This window comes from Pantherophis guttatus, chromosome 1 (genome assembly GCF_059756535.1).
Source record: "Pantherophis guttatus breed Tessera chromosome 1, ASM5975653v1, whole genome shotgun sequence".
Lineage (NCBI taxonomy): Eukaryota > Metazoa > Chordata > Lepidosauria > Squamata > Colubridae > Pantherophis > Pantherophis guttatus.
In genome coordinates, this window is record NC_142063.1 from 218,519,464 (window position 1) to 218,537,406 (window position 17,943).

At 35.3% G+C, this 17,943-nt stretch overlaps 1 protein-coding gene across 1 annotated transcript in view; it reads left to right on the top strand.

Annotated features, from left to right (window-relative positions):
* The window catches only part of SH3YL1 (SH3 and SYLF domain containing 1), a 31,834-nt gene extending 19,297 nt beyond the window's left edge, over positions 1-12,537 (top strand). Inside the window, exons 8-10 of the mRNA XM_034436785.3 lie at positions 1,215-1,266; positions 3,934-3,990; positions 11,599-12,537. Of these exons, the coding sequence (XP_034292676.1) occupies positions 1,215-1,266; positions 3,934-3,990; positions 11,599-11,792 (303 nt within the window). The 3' untranslated portion in view covers positions 11,793-12,537. The remainder of the gene's footprint in view (positions 1-1,214; positions 1,267-3,933; positions 3,991-11,598) is intronic.
* The last annotated feature ends 5,406 nt before the right edge of the window (positions 12,538-17,943 follow it).

Here is a 17,943-nt window from a genome sequence, read left to right on the forward strand (position 1 = left end):
CTTCAAGGAAAAACAAAGAAAGTCCAGTTGCCCCTTGAAAAAGGCGGAATTCTTAAAGTGAATATAAAGATAAAACCAGAAACTTCTCTTTTGGGCTTAATGGATTTTTTTTTTTTTTTTTTGGATCTTTGATAATATATATGTCGATGGCAGCAAGACTACTTTATGCACAAAAATGGAAGGACATTTAGACTCCCACAATGGACGAATGGCTGCAAAAGTTGATGGAGCTGGCAGAGATGGCTAAATTGACTGCTTTGATTAAAGAAAAGAACATCTTTTGTTTCTACTTGGAAACTGCTTCTGGACTTTGTGTTTGAAGTGGGGGAGAAATGAAATTTTGATTTTGGGTTTTACTGATTAGATAGATTTGTTGTTATAGATAAGGCTAGTTTATACTATTATGGAAAAGTTAAAAAGTTGAGGTTTGATGTTACTGTCTTATTCTACTGCATCAGAGGGAGTCGGAAGTCAACACCTCCCCCCTCTTCTTTCCTACACTTTTCTCTATCCCCTTTCCCTTCCGTTTGTTCCCTACTATTTGCTTTTGTATTTTTGTATTTTATATTGTAAGACTTTTTCTTAAAAAGAAAAGAAAAATCACCTTTGGGACATCCTGGTCTATTCTATTTAATCTCCCAGAGTAGGTAAACATGTGAAAATAGGAGGCAGATACTCTTGAGTGACCAGTGTTTCCAATAGTACATGAAAACCATAAAGATATTCCAATGCTCTGTTCAATTCCAGCTGGTAGTTATGATTGCATTAACAAGGTAGCCCCTTGTTAGGATGTGTTACAGTGGACTCAAAGACTTGTTACTAGTGCTTGGATAATGAAGTGTAAGCTGTCTCAGTTGAGGAGTTGTAGGTGACATGTGAGCTTTAAGTGGTGGAGAGCTGCTCTTGATATCCAGGCCTCCAGAGAAAGAGCCAAATTTAACAATGTAGTATCCATAAACTGGGACAGTATACTTTTTCAGGCGGGAGTCAGACTCATGCAGAATTAGCTAATCACAGACTAAAATAATTACTCATAGAAAGCGTGTGCATATTCTAAAATTATTCCATATCTTTTTTTCCCCACATACTTAGCCAATAGCATTTATTGGCTAGGAAATTATGACAGTTGTAATCCGGTATGTTTATAAGGTATCAGTAAACTGTTTATGATGTATATTGATAATAAAGATTTTGGCTGTTTCCTTTCCTGACAGAATTATGTAAAGCAACAGCCAAGTAGGACACCACAAAACATTCCACCAGAAGGTAATGTGTAATTCACAATATTGTTGAAAAATGCTTTTTTTCCCCAATAGTGCTACTTTGTGCAAGGTGACACGGAAGGTCCAGCACTTTTTTTGACTTTTTGGTAGATAGACCAATTACCTCAGAGATGAACAAAATCAAACTTTTTTTTCAAAGAAAAATATAAAACATTAAAAATAACTTTTAACTCTAAATATTAAAATGCAGACATTCATTTATGGAGAAGTTCTACTACAGAGCCATCCAAATCACATAACTCAACTTAATTAAGAAATCTAGTCTTCTAGATAGAACTGGATTGCTCCTAATAAAAAATGATCTGCAGGTCTCTGGAGAAAGATTGTTCTTAGTATTATTACAAACCACAAATAGATTCTAAGGAAAGCATGCTGTCAGCGTTCCAGAAAACCCCCTACTCCCAGTAAAGACGCAGAAGCAGGCATTTTCCAAAATTCTCTTTACTAGCAATAGGTAAACTGGCACATCTGGGAAATCCCGAATCTGAAAAACCCGGGCTTTTCTTCAATAATACAAAGCTCCCAAAACCAATCCCTTTTTCCCCTTTTGGTCACATGTTCCAATTACTGTCGGTTTCGCCTTGGCCCAGCCCCTGACCACTCCTCCTCCAGATGCTGGACTGCCCTAACCTTGACCGATAGGAAAAAAATGCTATTATGTCTACTAACTCCCCTCTCCTAAATCCCCCTCCTACTTTCCCACACATGAGGAGATGGCAGCATTGAAGCTTCCGGCCTAATATGGGTTCCAAGGCTGACACATTCTATATTTGAACCCACCCTGAATGATAGATAATGGCTGAAAATATATATAGTTCCCACCTTTTGCAGCAAAGATTTGGGGCCACATAGAAAACAGAAATCAAATCTACAGTAGTGCAACATCCTTGCTAAACATCTTAACAATTTCTTCAGAAACAGAAGAGTCCTGAGAAATATATTTTTTCTGTTCCAGTTACCTGGACCTCCATTTTCCTGAGAAAAGTTTAATCAGAAGCTGAGGGGAAATTATAGTGCTCTGCTTTTCCCAGTCTTCTTTCTGACCTTTGACTGTTCTTTTTAAAATGATGAAACCTTTTGGACATAGAGAGAGAGGGTTTGGAGTAATCTGACTCATTCATAGTGAATGTTTGAAACAGTGATATGTATTGTAACTAAGGCTACTTTTAGACAGTACGGCAAAGATAAAGTTGGCCAAGGAATGCAAGAACCTTTAGCAGATAAAAGAGACAGTAAATGACATCTGGAGCCAGTTTGGTGTACAAGTAGTCCTCACGTTATGATGGCAATTGAGACTGCAATTTCCTTTGCCAAGTGATAAGGTTATAAAGTGCAATTTTATGGGAACACATCACATCACATGTTGCCACAAAAAGGATGCTTCATGACAACATTTCATGGTTGATCTGCTGGTTGTTTTTCTTTAAGAACATTGTAATGTTTTCACTTCTTTTTCCTTGGTTCAAAGTAACATTGTGTTGTATTATATTCTGTTATTGAGTTGAGTTCCAGTAGACCTTGTGATCTCTGTCCCAAGTCAAAGGGCTGCTAGGCAAACAGTGGCAGTCAAGATACATTCATAACACTAAAAGAAAAATGCAAATACATATAGTACTGTTAAAAAAAAAAACTTCTTGATAAAGCACAGCCATTTTAAAAAGGAAAAAAACCAGGGCAGTGAGCCTGGAAATGATGTTATAAATGAAGCAACTCCAGAATTTGACAGTGTTCTTCCTTGTCCTGTGGTCAAACAAAAACAAATGAAATCCACCTCTTTAACACAAGGGTTGTTTAAGTAGTGACTGAATTTCCGTATTCATACAATAGAATAATAGAGGACTTTTGAATCAGTTAGTAGAATATTCATTGCAATTTTTTCATTTTAATCTAAGCCTATTTCAGTAATGTCTTTCCATCAGGAGTTAAGCATGTTAAAGCAAGTTTTAACATACACTCTAATTCTTCCTCTTCATTATTATCTTTGTTTTCTACTTCGTAATGAAAGACTTTAGAGGAACAGTATAAACAGAGAAAACATGTAAAAAGAATAAAATGTAAACTAACATACAAATAAAGGATCTATGCTATTATGAGGATTACAGTGTTCTAGTATATCATTAATTACTTATGAATTATAAACTACATGATTTACAAAACTAGGAATTACTATTAAGAGTACATAATTAAGTTCATTGTAAATACAGTATAAATCACAAACTGAAATTATAATACATTGAATCAAATCTGAAAATCTTTTTATTTTTCTTACACTGATCTGGTTGAGGACAGTGGAGATTATTTTCTTCTTGATACATGAAATGTTTCAACTTCACCCTCATCAATTTTCCATTATTTATTTTTAAAGAAAAATTCAATTTCCTCCCATAATCTTTTTAAATTTCTGCTTTGTGAAAACACAATGTGCTGTATCAAATAATCACCACCACCTATTAAGACTGGGCTTTCTCTTTTGTTGCTTTATGAATTCTTTCTTGTGGTAAGCTAGTATTTAGTCTCCTCTCTTTTTTTTCTTAATACTGTAGTTCCTGACTAGCTTGGGCCAATAGTTTTAGCTTTGTTAATAGGAAAGGAAGAAACCATCATATAGAATGTGTTAACTAACGTAGTAATGTTCTGAATTCTTCTCTAGCTCCAAGAACATCGAACAGACTTTATCCTGAGCTTCCCAAGAACTCCACTGCAATAGGTGAGTATTTATTGTATTATAAGTCATAATAGTCAGCGCAGAGAGTTATAGAACTCGGGAAATTGTTTGAATAGAAGTAAATGAAGGTTTCTGTGATATTGGTCTACTTCTCCACATACGAACTCAGAAAGGTCCACAGAATCTTACAACACTGATACAAAAGAGATGCAGTTTCCGTTGCAATGTTGCGGTACCTGTTTTGTCATTTTTTCTTGCTTGTTCCACCTACAGATGCCCATTTAGAAATTTATTCCAGCCTACAATTTAAATATGAGTTATGAGATTGAGGAAGATTAAGCTGTTAAAAACATACAGCTTTTGGTAAGGGGCAACACACAGACACATATATTGGTTACAATTATTTAGAATCTCAGCAGATTTGGCCTAGAATAGTTATGAATAGAACAAGTAAAACAAATTATTACTGTCTATAGCAGTGTTTCTCAACCTTGGCCACTTTTAAGATGTGTGGACGTCAACTCCCAGAATTCCCCAGCCAGTATGGCTGTCTAGGGAATTCTGGGAGTTGATGTTCACACATCTTAAAAGTGGCCAAAGTTGAGAAACACTGGTCTATAGAATGTTACTTTTTGCTGTTACCTTGAAAGAAAATGAGATACCAATAATCCAGAGTTCTTCAAACTTTTAGTGTTCTTATGCTCATATGACCAAAACAGCCAAAATTTTGGGCCATGGACTGGCAAGGCAGTCTAGTATTCTTGAAAAAAGAAAATTGTGTAAACTGATAAAATATTAGTACTGCTTTATAAAGCCTTTGTAAGGCCACACCTGGAATACTGCATCCAGTTTTGGTCACCACATTACAAAAAAAGATGTTGAGACTTTGGAAAAGTGCAAAGAAGAGCAACTAAGATGATTAAAGCCCTACAGACTAAAACATATGAAGAACAGTTGAAGGATTTGGGTTTGGCTAGTCTAAAGAAAAGAAGGACTGGGAGTGATATGATAGCAGTATTCCAGTATTTGAAAGGTTGCCACAAAGAAGAAGGGGTCAATTTAGTTTCCAAAGCACCAGAGGGCAGGACAAGAAACAAAGGATCTCCTAATCAAGGAGGAAGGCAACGTGCAATTAAGGAGAAACTTCCTAACAGTAAGGACAATTAACCAGTGAAACAGCTTGCCTTCAGAAGTTGTGGGTGCTGCATCATTGGAGGTTTTTAAGAAGAGACAGTCTGAAATGGTATAAGGTCTCCTGCTTGAGCAGGGGGTTGGACTAGAAGATCTCCAAGATCCCTTCCAGCTTTATTCTGATTGACTGATGTTTGATGCAAGCATAGTCCTCTTTCAGCTTGAATATGGACTATTGCTCACTACATTCTGTACAGGTGCATGACCTACATCAGTGGAAAGTAAGTTGGAAAAATCAGAAAGTGAATGTTTCAATGTAAGTAAAACATTATGGTATGTTTTCTACTATGCTCAGGGCTGTTTTCAGAACGCAGAGAGCAAATCAAATTTATATTATGGTCGTAGACCATCATAAATAAATAGAGCAAAATCTATAGAATTTATATTCCCCTTCCATTTTTTGCCTATCATTCCTCCATTCTTCCCCTTCTCCCCCCAAAAAGTAAATAGGAAGGAACAAATTCTCATTTTACATATTCTTATTCATCCTGATTCTAGAAAACTTGCTTGGTAAACTTTTTTGGCCAAAGTCCTCCAATTCTGGAGCATACAAACTACATTTAGTTTGAAGCACATTATCCAACACCTCTGGTCCCAGCATTTTTTCTCATTAATGATATTATTTTCTTTCTCTGCTCTGATTCTCAGGATGTGGTGCCTGGCTAAAAGAAGTTTAAAGTAACAGAGTTCGAGGTGTGTGTGTGTGTGTGTGTGTGTGTGTGTGTGTGTGTGTGAGAGAGAGAGAGAGAGAGAGAGAGAGAGATGAAAGAGAGATGAAAGAGAGAGATGAAAGAGAGAAGAAAGAAAATGGAACGGAATGGAAGGAAAGGGAACAGAACAGAACAGAATACAATACAATAGGACTATGGGATTTCCTCCACTTGTTAATTAGCTAATTGCTAATGCAGTAAACTTTCACAACTATCCTTTCCAAGTGAGCAATTTCAATATATTACATGTGTTTTATTTAATTTATATAGCTGCTCAGTTCAACCAAGTGACTTTATGCCTAGGTTCTCCCACTTTGTTGCTGTCAGGACAGCAGCAGCTAACATAAACACTAATTATCAGCCTTTTATAAATGCTGCAAAAATTCTTAAGCTCCTTTTGGATGAAATTCTCCTGTTCAGAACTTGGTAGAGTCCTAACATTTTGTCTAAGGCATACTTTGGAGATACTACAAGTTCAGTTCCAGACCACTGCAATAAAGTAAATAGCGACACATAAGATTTTTGTTTTTGTTTTACGTTGCATATAAAATGTATGTTTACACTACACTGTAGTCTCTTTAAGTGTGCAGTAGTTATATCTAAAAACCCACAACGTATATACCTTAATTAAAAATACTTTGTTGTTAAAAAATGCTAAATCTGAGCCTTTGGCAAGTCATAATCTTTTTGCTGGTGGAGTGTTTTGTAAAGAAAACCCACAATACCTGTGAAGCACAATAAAGAAAAGCATAATAAAACAAGGTAGGCCTTCCTTTGCAGCCAGGGACTTGGATATAAATGTTTCCTATTAGATATTATTCATTCAGTTAATGGTGGGTTTAATTCCTTTAGTCAGAGAAAGTAAAGGACTGCCTTCTGAACTATAAAGTTTATTTTCTATAGAAAGATATAAAATTGATTTTGTTCTTTAACTTCACTGTCCTTGCGAGCATTTTATTCCTTTGAACAACTTGTAGAGACATAGCATGTTTATGCTAAAATTTAAATGACTCTAGTTTGGCTATTTGTTAGAGTCAGGAGATGATAAATAGCAAGAATCTGTTTGTTTAAAACCTGGCACATATAAAGGGACATAATTTTCCATTAAACTGGTTCATTATCCAAAGACAACACTGATAGTAACTAGGGCTCCTTAGTTGTTGAGTTACTTTTCCAGAAGCCTAGTATACATATAGTACATGGACCCATCGCAACCCTCCAGGCCTTCCTGTCCTCTACCATCCTCTGGAGTCCATTTAAGCTCACGCCTACTGCTTCAGTGACTCTATCCAACCACCTCATTCTCTGTCGTCATCCCCCTTTTTTACTAGTGATTTAAATCAAATCCATCCTTATATAGTATATGATATAGTATACAGTATATGATACAGTAATGTACTCACAGACTGTTGTGTATTATATCCTTATATTAGTTCATAGAAATTAGTAATATTTTTCCCTTTTCAGACCAAATAACAAATAGCTAAGTATGCATTGTGGTTTCTAAGTGTAGACACAGTTTGTACAGAATAGGCTTATAGGAAGGTGGCTCCCACACTACAGTTGTAATATAGAAACAGAAACAGTTAGGTTGCAAACTTAGTAAGGATGAAGGAAGCGTGTCCTATTGAGCACAATGAGTTTTATATCAGAAAGAATGGACATTACATTATCTTGCATATCATGTTTTATGAACATCATATCTATGGAAAAAAAAAACAATCCTTCAGAGAGTTTTTTGTAGAAAACCAAATACTACTTCTGGTAGTACTGGAGAACTGCAGTTCTAACACATCTAGCAGCACAAAAGAGGTAAGGCTTTGCCTTAATAATTATATTTAACTGCATCCTTGAGTAACAACTTTTGTAATATTATTGGAAAAGGTACTTAAATAATAATGTTTGCCTCTCATAAGAACAGACTGTTTACCTCTTTGAAGCAGGTAAAATGTTTCTGTTACACCAGGGGTCCCCAACCCCCGGTCCATGGACCGGCACCGGGCTGCGCAAACAGGTGAAGCCCCATCCGTTGGATGCAGGCAGGATGCAAAACCACGCCTCCTCCGGTCCACAGAAAAACCTCTCTCCACAGAACCAATACCTGGTAGCCAAACGGTTGGGGGCCACTGTGTTGAACTGTTTCAGGATAATCAGAACTGATGCTCATAAACTGGGTTCCAATATATTTGTAATAATTTTATGGGAATAACCTATAGTTAGTTATAAACTATAAGGGTAGCAAGCCAGATCAAGGTGACTGATAGATATGTATTTCTGAAGATCCGTAAGCAAAAGTATAATCTATATAAGTTTATAAAACATGGCATGCAACACTGAATCCTTTCCCCTTTTAAGGAGATTTATGAGAGCATAATCTATTTTTGTGATTCTCTGGTGGAACTTAACAGCTGATTTTAAAGACAAGTAATCATGCATTTAATAGTATCTCTCTTGCTGTTTTAACTAATCTAAATTCCCTTAATGCTGTTCCTTGAAGCAGGAAATCACAGGAAACTTGCTGAGATTATTTGTAACGGCTCAGTTATAATAAACATTGCTGTGATCAATTCTGCAATCATTTTGAAGGAAGCCTCTTTTTTGGCCTGTACTTTCTTGAAATGACAAAAAAAAAAAAAAATGCAGTGTAGCTTGCTATTAAAAAAAAGCTTGAAAAATCCATTCTGCTGAGCCAGCTGATTGCAAAGGTACATAGCAACTGAGGTCAGTGCATGCTAGGACTAGAAAATTGAGGTCTTTGTTTTATGTGTGTTTTGGGCCAATGCCATTGTGTTAAACTTACTGAATAATAGGCAGGCACTAGAAACATGTATTTTTCTAGCATTCTTAACGTGGTACTTCTGCTGTTTTTGCCAAAGAAATAAATTCTTACAGTGTGCAATGGTCTTTCAGCCAATCATTGAAAATATCACTAAAACTTTAAAACTCTTCTCCATCCAGCTCCAGCAGTGCAGTAGCTTGAATTTTGAGGCAAGTAATAAAGGTTACAATACTTAAACAGTACAGAGAGATAAAAAAAATGTATGTATGTGTAAAATACCAGTTCCAGGAGCAATATGGATCCATTGAATTTTTTGTAGAAGTTCCCAACGGCTGATATGCAAGCCTTTAAGATAACCTTTCTATCTGGTTGAAGATGGTGGCCATAGTAATGTAACATATCTGAAGCCATTGGTTTGGAAAACTAGCTTAAATGTTACTAAACTTCACACAGCTTGTAGTTGTTGGAGGCAGCCTCATTTGTTGTTTATGTATCTTTCTTATTTATTTCTATTTCAGCTCTAATATCGTAAGTGGAACATAAGTTGTTGTATTATCCCAGGTTAAAACTAGTTGGTTTAACCTTGTGTCTATTGACCAACAATATTTTTACAGAACTCCAGATGGGAATCTTTCCCAGCCTTACATGAAGTCACCAAGGGCAATACTTGAGACCCTAGAGTGGAAATATTTGAAATAAAGCATTTTGCAAGATAATTTGGAAAGGAATTAAACATAAGACTTGCATATCTCCTCTTAAAATTTCACTTTTTGAGTATGAATATGTCTCATTCATTTATAAACAAGTGTATATTTATTACCATTGCTTCTATTTTGTCTTATATCATTTTAGGAACCTTGTCCGAATACAAGAATCTTGCATATTTTACAAAATGTAGCATGGACTCTCTTGTTTTTTGTATTTAATGATGTTGCCCGTCCAGGCTTAGACACTGTGAAAACAATGCACTGCAGCAATTATTATTAATGTATATTTTAACAATCAAAACTTGATAAGTGGATGTTGCTTGTTCTACACGGGTCTCTCAAGGACAGAGCAGTAAAAAAATAAAGGATCAAAGTAATATCTAGAAATTGCTGTAGAGATATATGCATGTGCTCATCGTGATTTCTTTTCCTTTGCCCTATTGTAAAATTAGCATTTAGAATATTAGATAATAGCTTGGATTTTTTAAAAAAGAAAAATTACTACCTGCTGCAATAACTAAATGTTTTTTGTCTTCATTGTGAAAGTTTATTTCATAATTATTTATTCTTTCATTGCCACTTTTATGTCAATTTTAGCAGGTAGATATTAACTTTTCAGAAGTGAATTTGGAAATCTGGAAAACATTCAGTCTGTAGTTTCCTTTTGCAACATAATTATCCCCCTGGGAGATGATCCAAGCATTCTACTAAGATTAAACTCTGACAAAAGTATGATTGAAGGTTATGGTAGATATATTATTGCAGTAGCTGCAAGTATTTTCCAGTACCGACAGCAAAAAAAGAAACATGGCATTTTTGTATTTAAATCAAATTAATAGTCATAAATATGTCAGGTCATTCTGGATAGCCATTTAAAACTTTCCCAACGTCTGCTTCATGAGAATGTAGAGAAGAGAAGTGTGGCCTTAGACTTTGTCAATATACTTGGTTTATTATAGGTCACCTCTTAGTAGAAGAGGGCTTAAAAAGAGAATGTGCCAGATGACATGCCAGACTCAAAGTTCTGTGGCACTACACAGGAGATATTGGACCTTGCCTGGGTAATGTTGTAATATTGCGTTTCTCAATGTTAGCAACTTTAAAATGTATTGACTGCAACTAGCTGGCTGGAGGATTCTGGGAATTGACGTCCATACATCTTAAAGTCACCGAGGTTGAGAAACACTGCATAATACATAAAAAAGGAGAGCAAATATTGTTATCAAAATCTGACACCACACCAACTTTTGCTATCATGATCAATGATAAATAACAAATGTTTTCTGATTATTTTGCAAAATATGTTGATAGTAAAATATAGGCATGTCTCATTTACAAATCTGAGCCAGTAAAGGGTGCTATATGCAGTTCATAAAATTTAATAAGCTGGAAGTTCTGTCTAGATTAATTAGGTTTCTCTGGGATAGGTTAATTATCTTGTTTCCTCTGAAATCACTGAGAGGAGAGCAACAACATATCTGAATCAGGTTCAGTAATCAAAGCCGTACACATAAAATGAACTTTAGCAAATTTTAAGTTTATCTCAAATTGACTTAGAGGTGCTTTCTTTCAGCTGACGTGTACCTATTTCTGTACTATTTTTTCCTATTCTAATGTAGCAATACTAATAACATAACTCATGACTTTATCATCATCTTTGATTTAGAAGTTACAGATTAATGGATCAGCATGACTCGGTCACTTACATCTATTTTTTTTAAGGTAGCACTGTAGCACCATCTTGTGAAAGCTTTATACTTAAAAGTTACAATTGAAAGAACTTAATGCACATAATGATTAAGCAAATTTGTACTGCATAATCTTGTCTGCTTATGCAGAAGCAAGTAACTAGTTCAATATATTTTCAAAATGTGTTTTTAGTTGTGTTGAGAACATCTCTTTCTAAAGATTTAGGGCCTTTGCAATCTAGTCAATCACTTAAAGTTAATCTAGTTTAAACAAGTAACAATTTGTCAATTCTGTGTTAGAATGAAAAAGAAACATCAACAACAAAAAAATTAACTTAGCCAATTTAGCTGTTTTGCACCATTTCAAACGCATTTGGATCCTTTAAGAAAATTAAGTTAAGGAAGACGAATGTGATATCTTGACTAAGAATTTCTCTATTTCTTGCTGTTCTAGGCAACTCCTCAGATATTTCCATAGGCATCTTAGATTTCTGGATTGTGAAATTAGCTGTTCCTGGTAAAATATGACACAGCTAAATTTGTACAAAGCTAACTTACTTTCTTTTTTTTCCCAGAAAACTCCAAGTTCAATCCTACAATTGTGACAGCCATATATCCCTTTCAAGGACAGCAGCCAGGAGATTTGACTTTTAATGCTGGAGACAAAATCAAGGTCACAACAAAAACGGATTCCCAATTTGATTGGTGGGAAGGAAGTTTACACGGCAGGACTGGCATTTTTCCTGCTAATTATGTAACACTGAACTAAAGTATTTACTTAAAAATGGCCTTATACTTTTGATTGGTAACCTTTTCTTAAATAAACATAAGACTGATCATTTTATATTTTTTTGATTCAGTTGAATGTGGGCTCCTGTAGGAAAGATCCATTAAAGCACTCTTTTCATGGTCTTAACTTCCACTACAGCCCTATATTTTACAGAAAGGAGATTGTAGAGTCACATACCATATGTCTCCTATAGTCAGTTTTTCATTCTAAAGCTAGATATTATGTTGGAGAGGGATATGGAAACACTGTTGGATTCCTGGAATTCCCCTATTCTGTTTCATGCTGCTATTGGCAGAGGAAATAAGGCTGCTACTGAGATCCATTAGGGCTCTTCAATTTATGTGGATCAGGCTTGTTTTACGGGATCACTCTACCATATTTTTCAAGCTTTTTTTGAAAATAAATTCAAAAATAATATTTTTCATAAATTTTAATATCTTTCTATAATGAACAACGCATAGAACTAATTGGAATAAACTGCATGACAGGTGCTGCATTTAATATATTGTGTGTTTAATATGGTCTCATTACTAATTCAAAATACAACCTTAAATTATTTTTGCCAAGAGTCTTCTGTATTTTTTCTGAACAAAAGAATGTTTTCATATTATGTACTGTGTTTAAGCATGTAAACGTTATTCCTTTGGATTTGGTTTAAATTACTGTTTGTATTTCTTATATCTAAGCTAATAAATCATGATGAGTAAAAGAAGAATCAAACCATTTTAGATTGTTATATGTAGTGACAAACATTTGCACTGATTTTGATCCACGTGCCTTTCTCTGAGCATTTCCCATAAGAACTCACAGTTTCTCTGCTAAACTCCAAGACGCATCTTTTGGTTGTTCCTCATGATGTGTAGGCCAAGCTTCATTATTTGGTTTATGTAAAATGTGTTTTACTATTTTACATTTACATCTATTTTTAATTAACATACAAAGCAAGAATGCAAAACTGACGAAGAGCATAGAAAATTATGTACTCTAATTCAAAACCATAAAACAGGAGACAAGGTAGCAGCAAAACCATTGCAGGCAAGAGCCTTGATAGCACAGGGGTTTAGTGCACCCTGTTATTAACACAGCTGCCTGCAATTTCTGCTGGTTCGAATCTCTCCAAGGCTCAAGGTTGACTCAGCCTTCCATCCTTTCTAAGGTAGGTGAAATGAGGACCCAGTTTGTGGGGGCAATAAGCTGACTTTGTATAAAATATACAAAAGAATGAAGGCTATTGCTTAACGCATTGTAAGCCGCCCTGAGTCTCCGGAAAAGGGCGGCATATAAATGAAATTAAAAAAAAAAAAAAGAGGAACACAACAGTGTAGTTTCAGCTGAAGTCATGCATGAATAAGAAGTCTTCTGTACAACTTGTAAGACCTGGGAAGGGAAATGGAGGTCGGAATTTCAACAGTCATGACCAATGCATTGAGAATGCTTTCTATCCACTCACTACTTGCCAAACGTGTCTCCCTCAAGATGGCATTTTCTCTAGAGATGAAGGAATGCATGGTCAATTATATAAGAGAGAAGGTGATCCATCAGCATCCAGGTCCTAAGACATGCAAACTTTCTCAGTTCAAGCACTGAGTAATATTCTGGCACCCAGTGCAGCTCTTTGACCATGCAGTCAGGATTGCTTAAGCTTACCAGTGTCATTGTGGGCTGCCTATACAAGGATGGTTAGAGATTGAAAAAAAGCATTTCTTTTCAAAAAGCATTCCTTGTACCTTCACTAGTAGCATTAACTCTGTAAGCACAGATAAATGACCATCCTTTTAGAAAAATGACAGTTCCATTCAACGAAGGAATCTTCCTGATATCAGGAGTATCTCTTAATTTGTCAGGCTTCAGCTTCAACTTTTACTGTCCCATGTTTTATCAGTCCACCACAATCACCAGTTTCCTCTCTTTGTGTCATGGGCTTACTAACAACAATTCATACCAATGTCTCTTAATCATTGTTCTATAGCAATATAAACCACACAGAAGATAAATCGGAACCCCAAAAAGCCCAACTCATTTATCCTCTGTAGTTCTGTGCACTGGGGAGTGGAAGCAGAGAATGCAAGTCTCATGGCTTGCCGTGCCCTTCAAGCAAGAGAAGTTCAAAATTGTAAAAATTGAGTGAATTTAAGCAATGTGCAAGGGAAAATGCAGTATATGAGTGTAAAGGTTAAGCTTGTGTGCATGTAATTGTATATCTGTGTGCGTGCTCATTTGCACATAATATTCGTTCAGGCTCAAAACAGGAGGGAGGTATAGGTATATTTTTTCTATTGCCTGTTATCCTTGTAACATTCTTGTAATGGCTACAAAATTGGTGTTAACAATTTCTGATTGGGATCAAGAAGTACTTAGTCCCAAATACTGAAAACCGATGCTGCTTAATTGGCTGATTGCCATGTCAATCTCCTGTGCACATTCTTCAGTACCAGTTTATTTAGAAAACTAAATGCAGCTCATTCTGGAAATGGTGTCTTGTTTCACATTGCTTCTTACTCTCTTTGGCAGATTCTTTGTGTATTAAAGCACCTAATCTTTTCCTTCCTTCAAGATTTTTAAAACTAACCCCCTACCCTGAGTTATAAACCAAAGCCATCATGCTGGCTTTAATTGGTTGCTTGTCATCTATCATATTCTGACAAATACATATGCAAAAAAGAACTCAACAAATGTGTTGTGGGTCACTTAAGTGTTGTGGGTCACTCACTTTGTATATGGGCTTTTAATTAACGTCAACTCTTGGGCCAGCAAATGTCCATGTAGCACCACTAGACATGTTGCGTGGAGTTGTAAACAGAATGTAGTGAATCTACTGATGTTTCTCTTGGCTTTGAATTAATTAACAACAACAACAACCCTACACATCTCAAAAGTAATAAATTCATTTTGGCAGTAAACAGGTTGCATCAGGTATGTTGTGTAGCTGGCCCTTCATTAATTATGTTTCTAAGCTTCTCCTGTTCGGAATATTTCATCTGCCAGCATACTGTACTTTGGTTCACCAATCTAGCTTTTTAATTCCCAGCATATAGTGTTGTTATGAAATAATGCTTGTTTTGTATTTAGCTGATCTCCTTTCATTTTCAAGCTAGGTCACCATTTTAACGACATTGTATAGACTAAAATAATTAACTTAATATGCTGCAGTGTTTATCTTAAAATTCTTTTGTATTTTTATTGCTTTAATATACAGAAAAGAAAGAGAAAAGTGTGTGTGTGTATCACACATATAGAGAAAATCATTCAGCACAAGACTTCATTCAACCTTGGCCACACAGAATAGTATTGATCAGTTTTTCCACTGCAGTGCTAGAGATCCAGTTCATAACAAAAAGCAAATGCATATTGATGATTCAGGACTGCAGATTTGGTGCCAGTCTTTTCAGTGTTGAAGAGCAATTCTTGCTGCCACCATGCTTGATAAATCATTGATATCTGATACAATTCCAAGTTTGGAGTGTATAATTCAAGCATACATTCAGATGTTTAAAATGCATTTATCAAAATATTAAAGCAAAGCATGGAAATAATGGGACACGCCTATATCATGACAAAGTATCACCTAACCTACTTTACACATCTAGCATGTTGAGAATGAGAGCTAATCCTTTTTAAATATTATCCAGGATGCCAATAAACATAAAAGAAAACATGTTAATTACTTAGTCAGATCTTAAAGTCATAAAAACCTTTAAGAACCATAGCTATTGGTTGATTTGTCAATATTTTATTTATTAGATTTATATGTCACTTTCTGTTCAGAGGCTAAAACAATATACTATTCAAAAGTGTACAGTATACTATTCAAAACTGTACATGTGCTGGATGAAATCAGTGAGCAGACTTACAGTTTTCAAAGTTTTTTCTGTTTAGGAGAAGATCTCTTTTCCAAGTCACATTAAACACAGTTTAGGGTTCATCTTCCAAATTAATTATATTTTATTTTTTCATCGAAATTGGCAAAAAGAAAAACTTTTGTTGATTATTGGTCCGAAAGAAGTAAGGGTTAGGCATTGCAAACTGCACCAGCTGTAAAATTTGGAATTTATCTTAAACAATTTGGAGCCTTTAACCTTTTCAAAATTTTGTAGCTAAAATTTTGAGACATGTTATTGTTATTTATTTGTTTGATTGTTTTTTTGTTAAATGTATTTGTTGCCCATCTCATCAGGAAGCTACTCTGGGCAGTTTACAACAATAAAATTGCTTAAATATAATTAAACATTTTTTAAGTTACAGTACCTGTTAACAGATTCATTCCATTCCAATGCTTAAGTAATTATATTAAGTAATGGTTTCCTATTGTCAAGCACAAGAAACAGAAACAGAAATAGAGCTCAAGGCACTAGAAGTTTATTTCATGCTACCTATACACAAGAATCTGATTTACTAACAATCAAGCCAAGTTGGCGCTAGATAAGAGGCTAGACTAGATCACATCTCAACTTAGATCTCTTGTGGAAACGTAATGATTCCAAACTGATGATACATTTGACCCCTCCTTCGGGCTCCACCTGATCATCTCCTACATCTGTTTGCTACTGACCCAATTCAGGATGTGGATTAAAATTTTAAAGCCTTAACTGGCTAAAACAATGTTTCTCAGCCTTACCAACTTTAAGATGTGTGGGACTTCAACTCCCAAAATTCCCCAGAAAGTCCACCCTTATTTTAATTTTCATCTTTTATACTTTTATTGTATTGTAAAATTCTTAATTTTTTAAAAAATGTATGCATTTATATATAAAAAAGGGCCTTCTCACTGGCACCCTAAGTGGATATCTTGAACAATTTTACTGATTGTGTTCTCTTTGTGGCATCAAATCTGAATGTTCCTTTTTGGCAAAAGGCATTTTAAATATTTCTAAAGGAGTATTTTGTTTGTTTTCTACTTAAAACATTTTTTTTGCAACCCCGTTATTATCTTATATTTGTTTCTTAATAAACCATTCCACAAGTGTGTTTTTTTTCCCTTAGTGTGCAAAAGAAGAACTCTTTAACAAGCTGTCTTGGCCTCTAGAGGAACAAAATATTTAATAGAAGCCTCAAGAGTGTGATATTAATAGTGCTTGCTTTGACAACTTGACATACACTCGTTATTGATTAGACTCCTGGTAGATTGTGCTAACTGAAATGCTGTATTTAAGTAGCATCTGTGGGCTAGCCAGATGCAAAAGCTGAAACACTATCTAAACACAGTTGACTTTGAAAGTAAATAATCTGGTGGGTGGCCCTCACAACTGTCAGCACTCATTACTCCTTGCAACATAAACAGAGCTGTCAAACACAATTTGTCACAACATTCAACACTAGGCTTTTCTTTGCAGGTAGGAAGGTTTCTGCAGCTATGTAGGTTGTGCATCTTTCTTTCTCCTTTAATGCAATATTTCTTCAGTGAAAATGTAGTTAAGAATAGCCACTTAGTTGAAAAAGCTCTGCTTACATTACAAGCCGCTTTTAATTATATTATAAGTTATAATTTGCTTTAACAATACTGTTTGGGCAGCAACAGACATATTATAAATCACATTTTACAATCTCTCAGTTAATACAACATGATAATCCAAAATTAAACAAGCCTAATGTATGGATTCAGCTTTTTGACTCTCAGTGGCAATAAATAAGTTTACTATTTAATTAGTATTCCATGCTATAAGTAATTGTTTTTATTTAAGCAAATAATTTATCCCACAAATTATAGGAGCATATCCTGGACCTGTAAAGCCATGCGTAATACTCTACCTAAATAAGAAAATACAACTTTCATTGCAGAATGACTATGAGAATGACTGTGAGATGTCTATATGTCTTTCATCCTAAGAATATGCTGTATTCTTAACTTTCTTCACTTGCCATAACAAGATACAAGATGCTCAGCTTAGCCCAGCATGCTCCTAAAACCAGTTAAAACTGTAATAAATCAGATATTAACATTCACCTAGCCTGGGGTATCAAACTGGCGGCCCACGGGCCGGATGGGTCACACACAGGCCATGCCCACCCCCACAAAGGGAAAAATGTCATAATGTCAACGTGACACCACAAGTTTGACATCTGTGGGGCCTAGCCCAATGTTCTCAACCTCAGCAACTTTAAGACAACTTTCAGCATTGCTGGCTAGGGAATT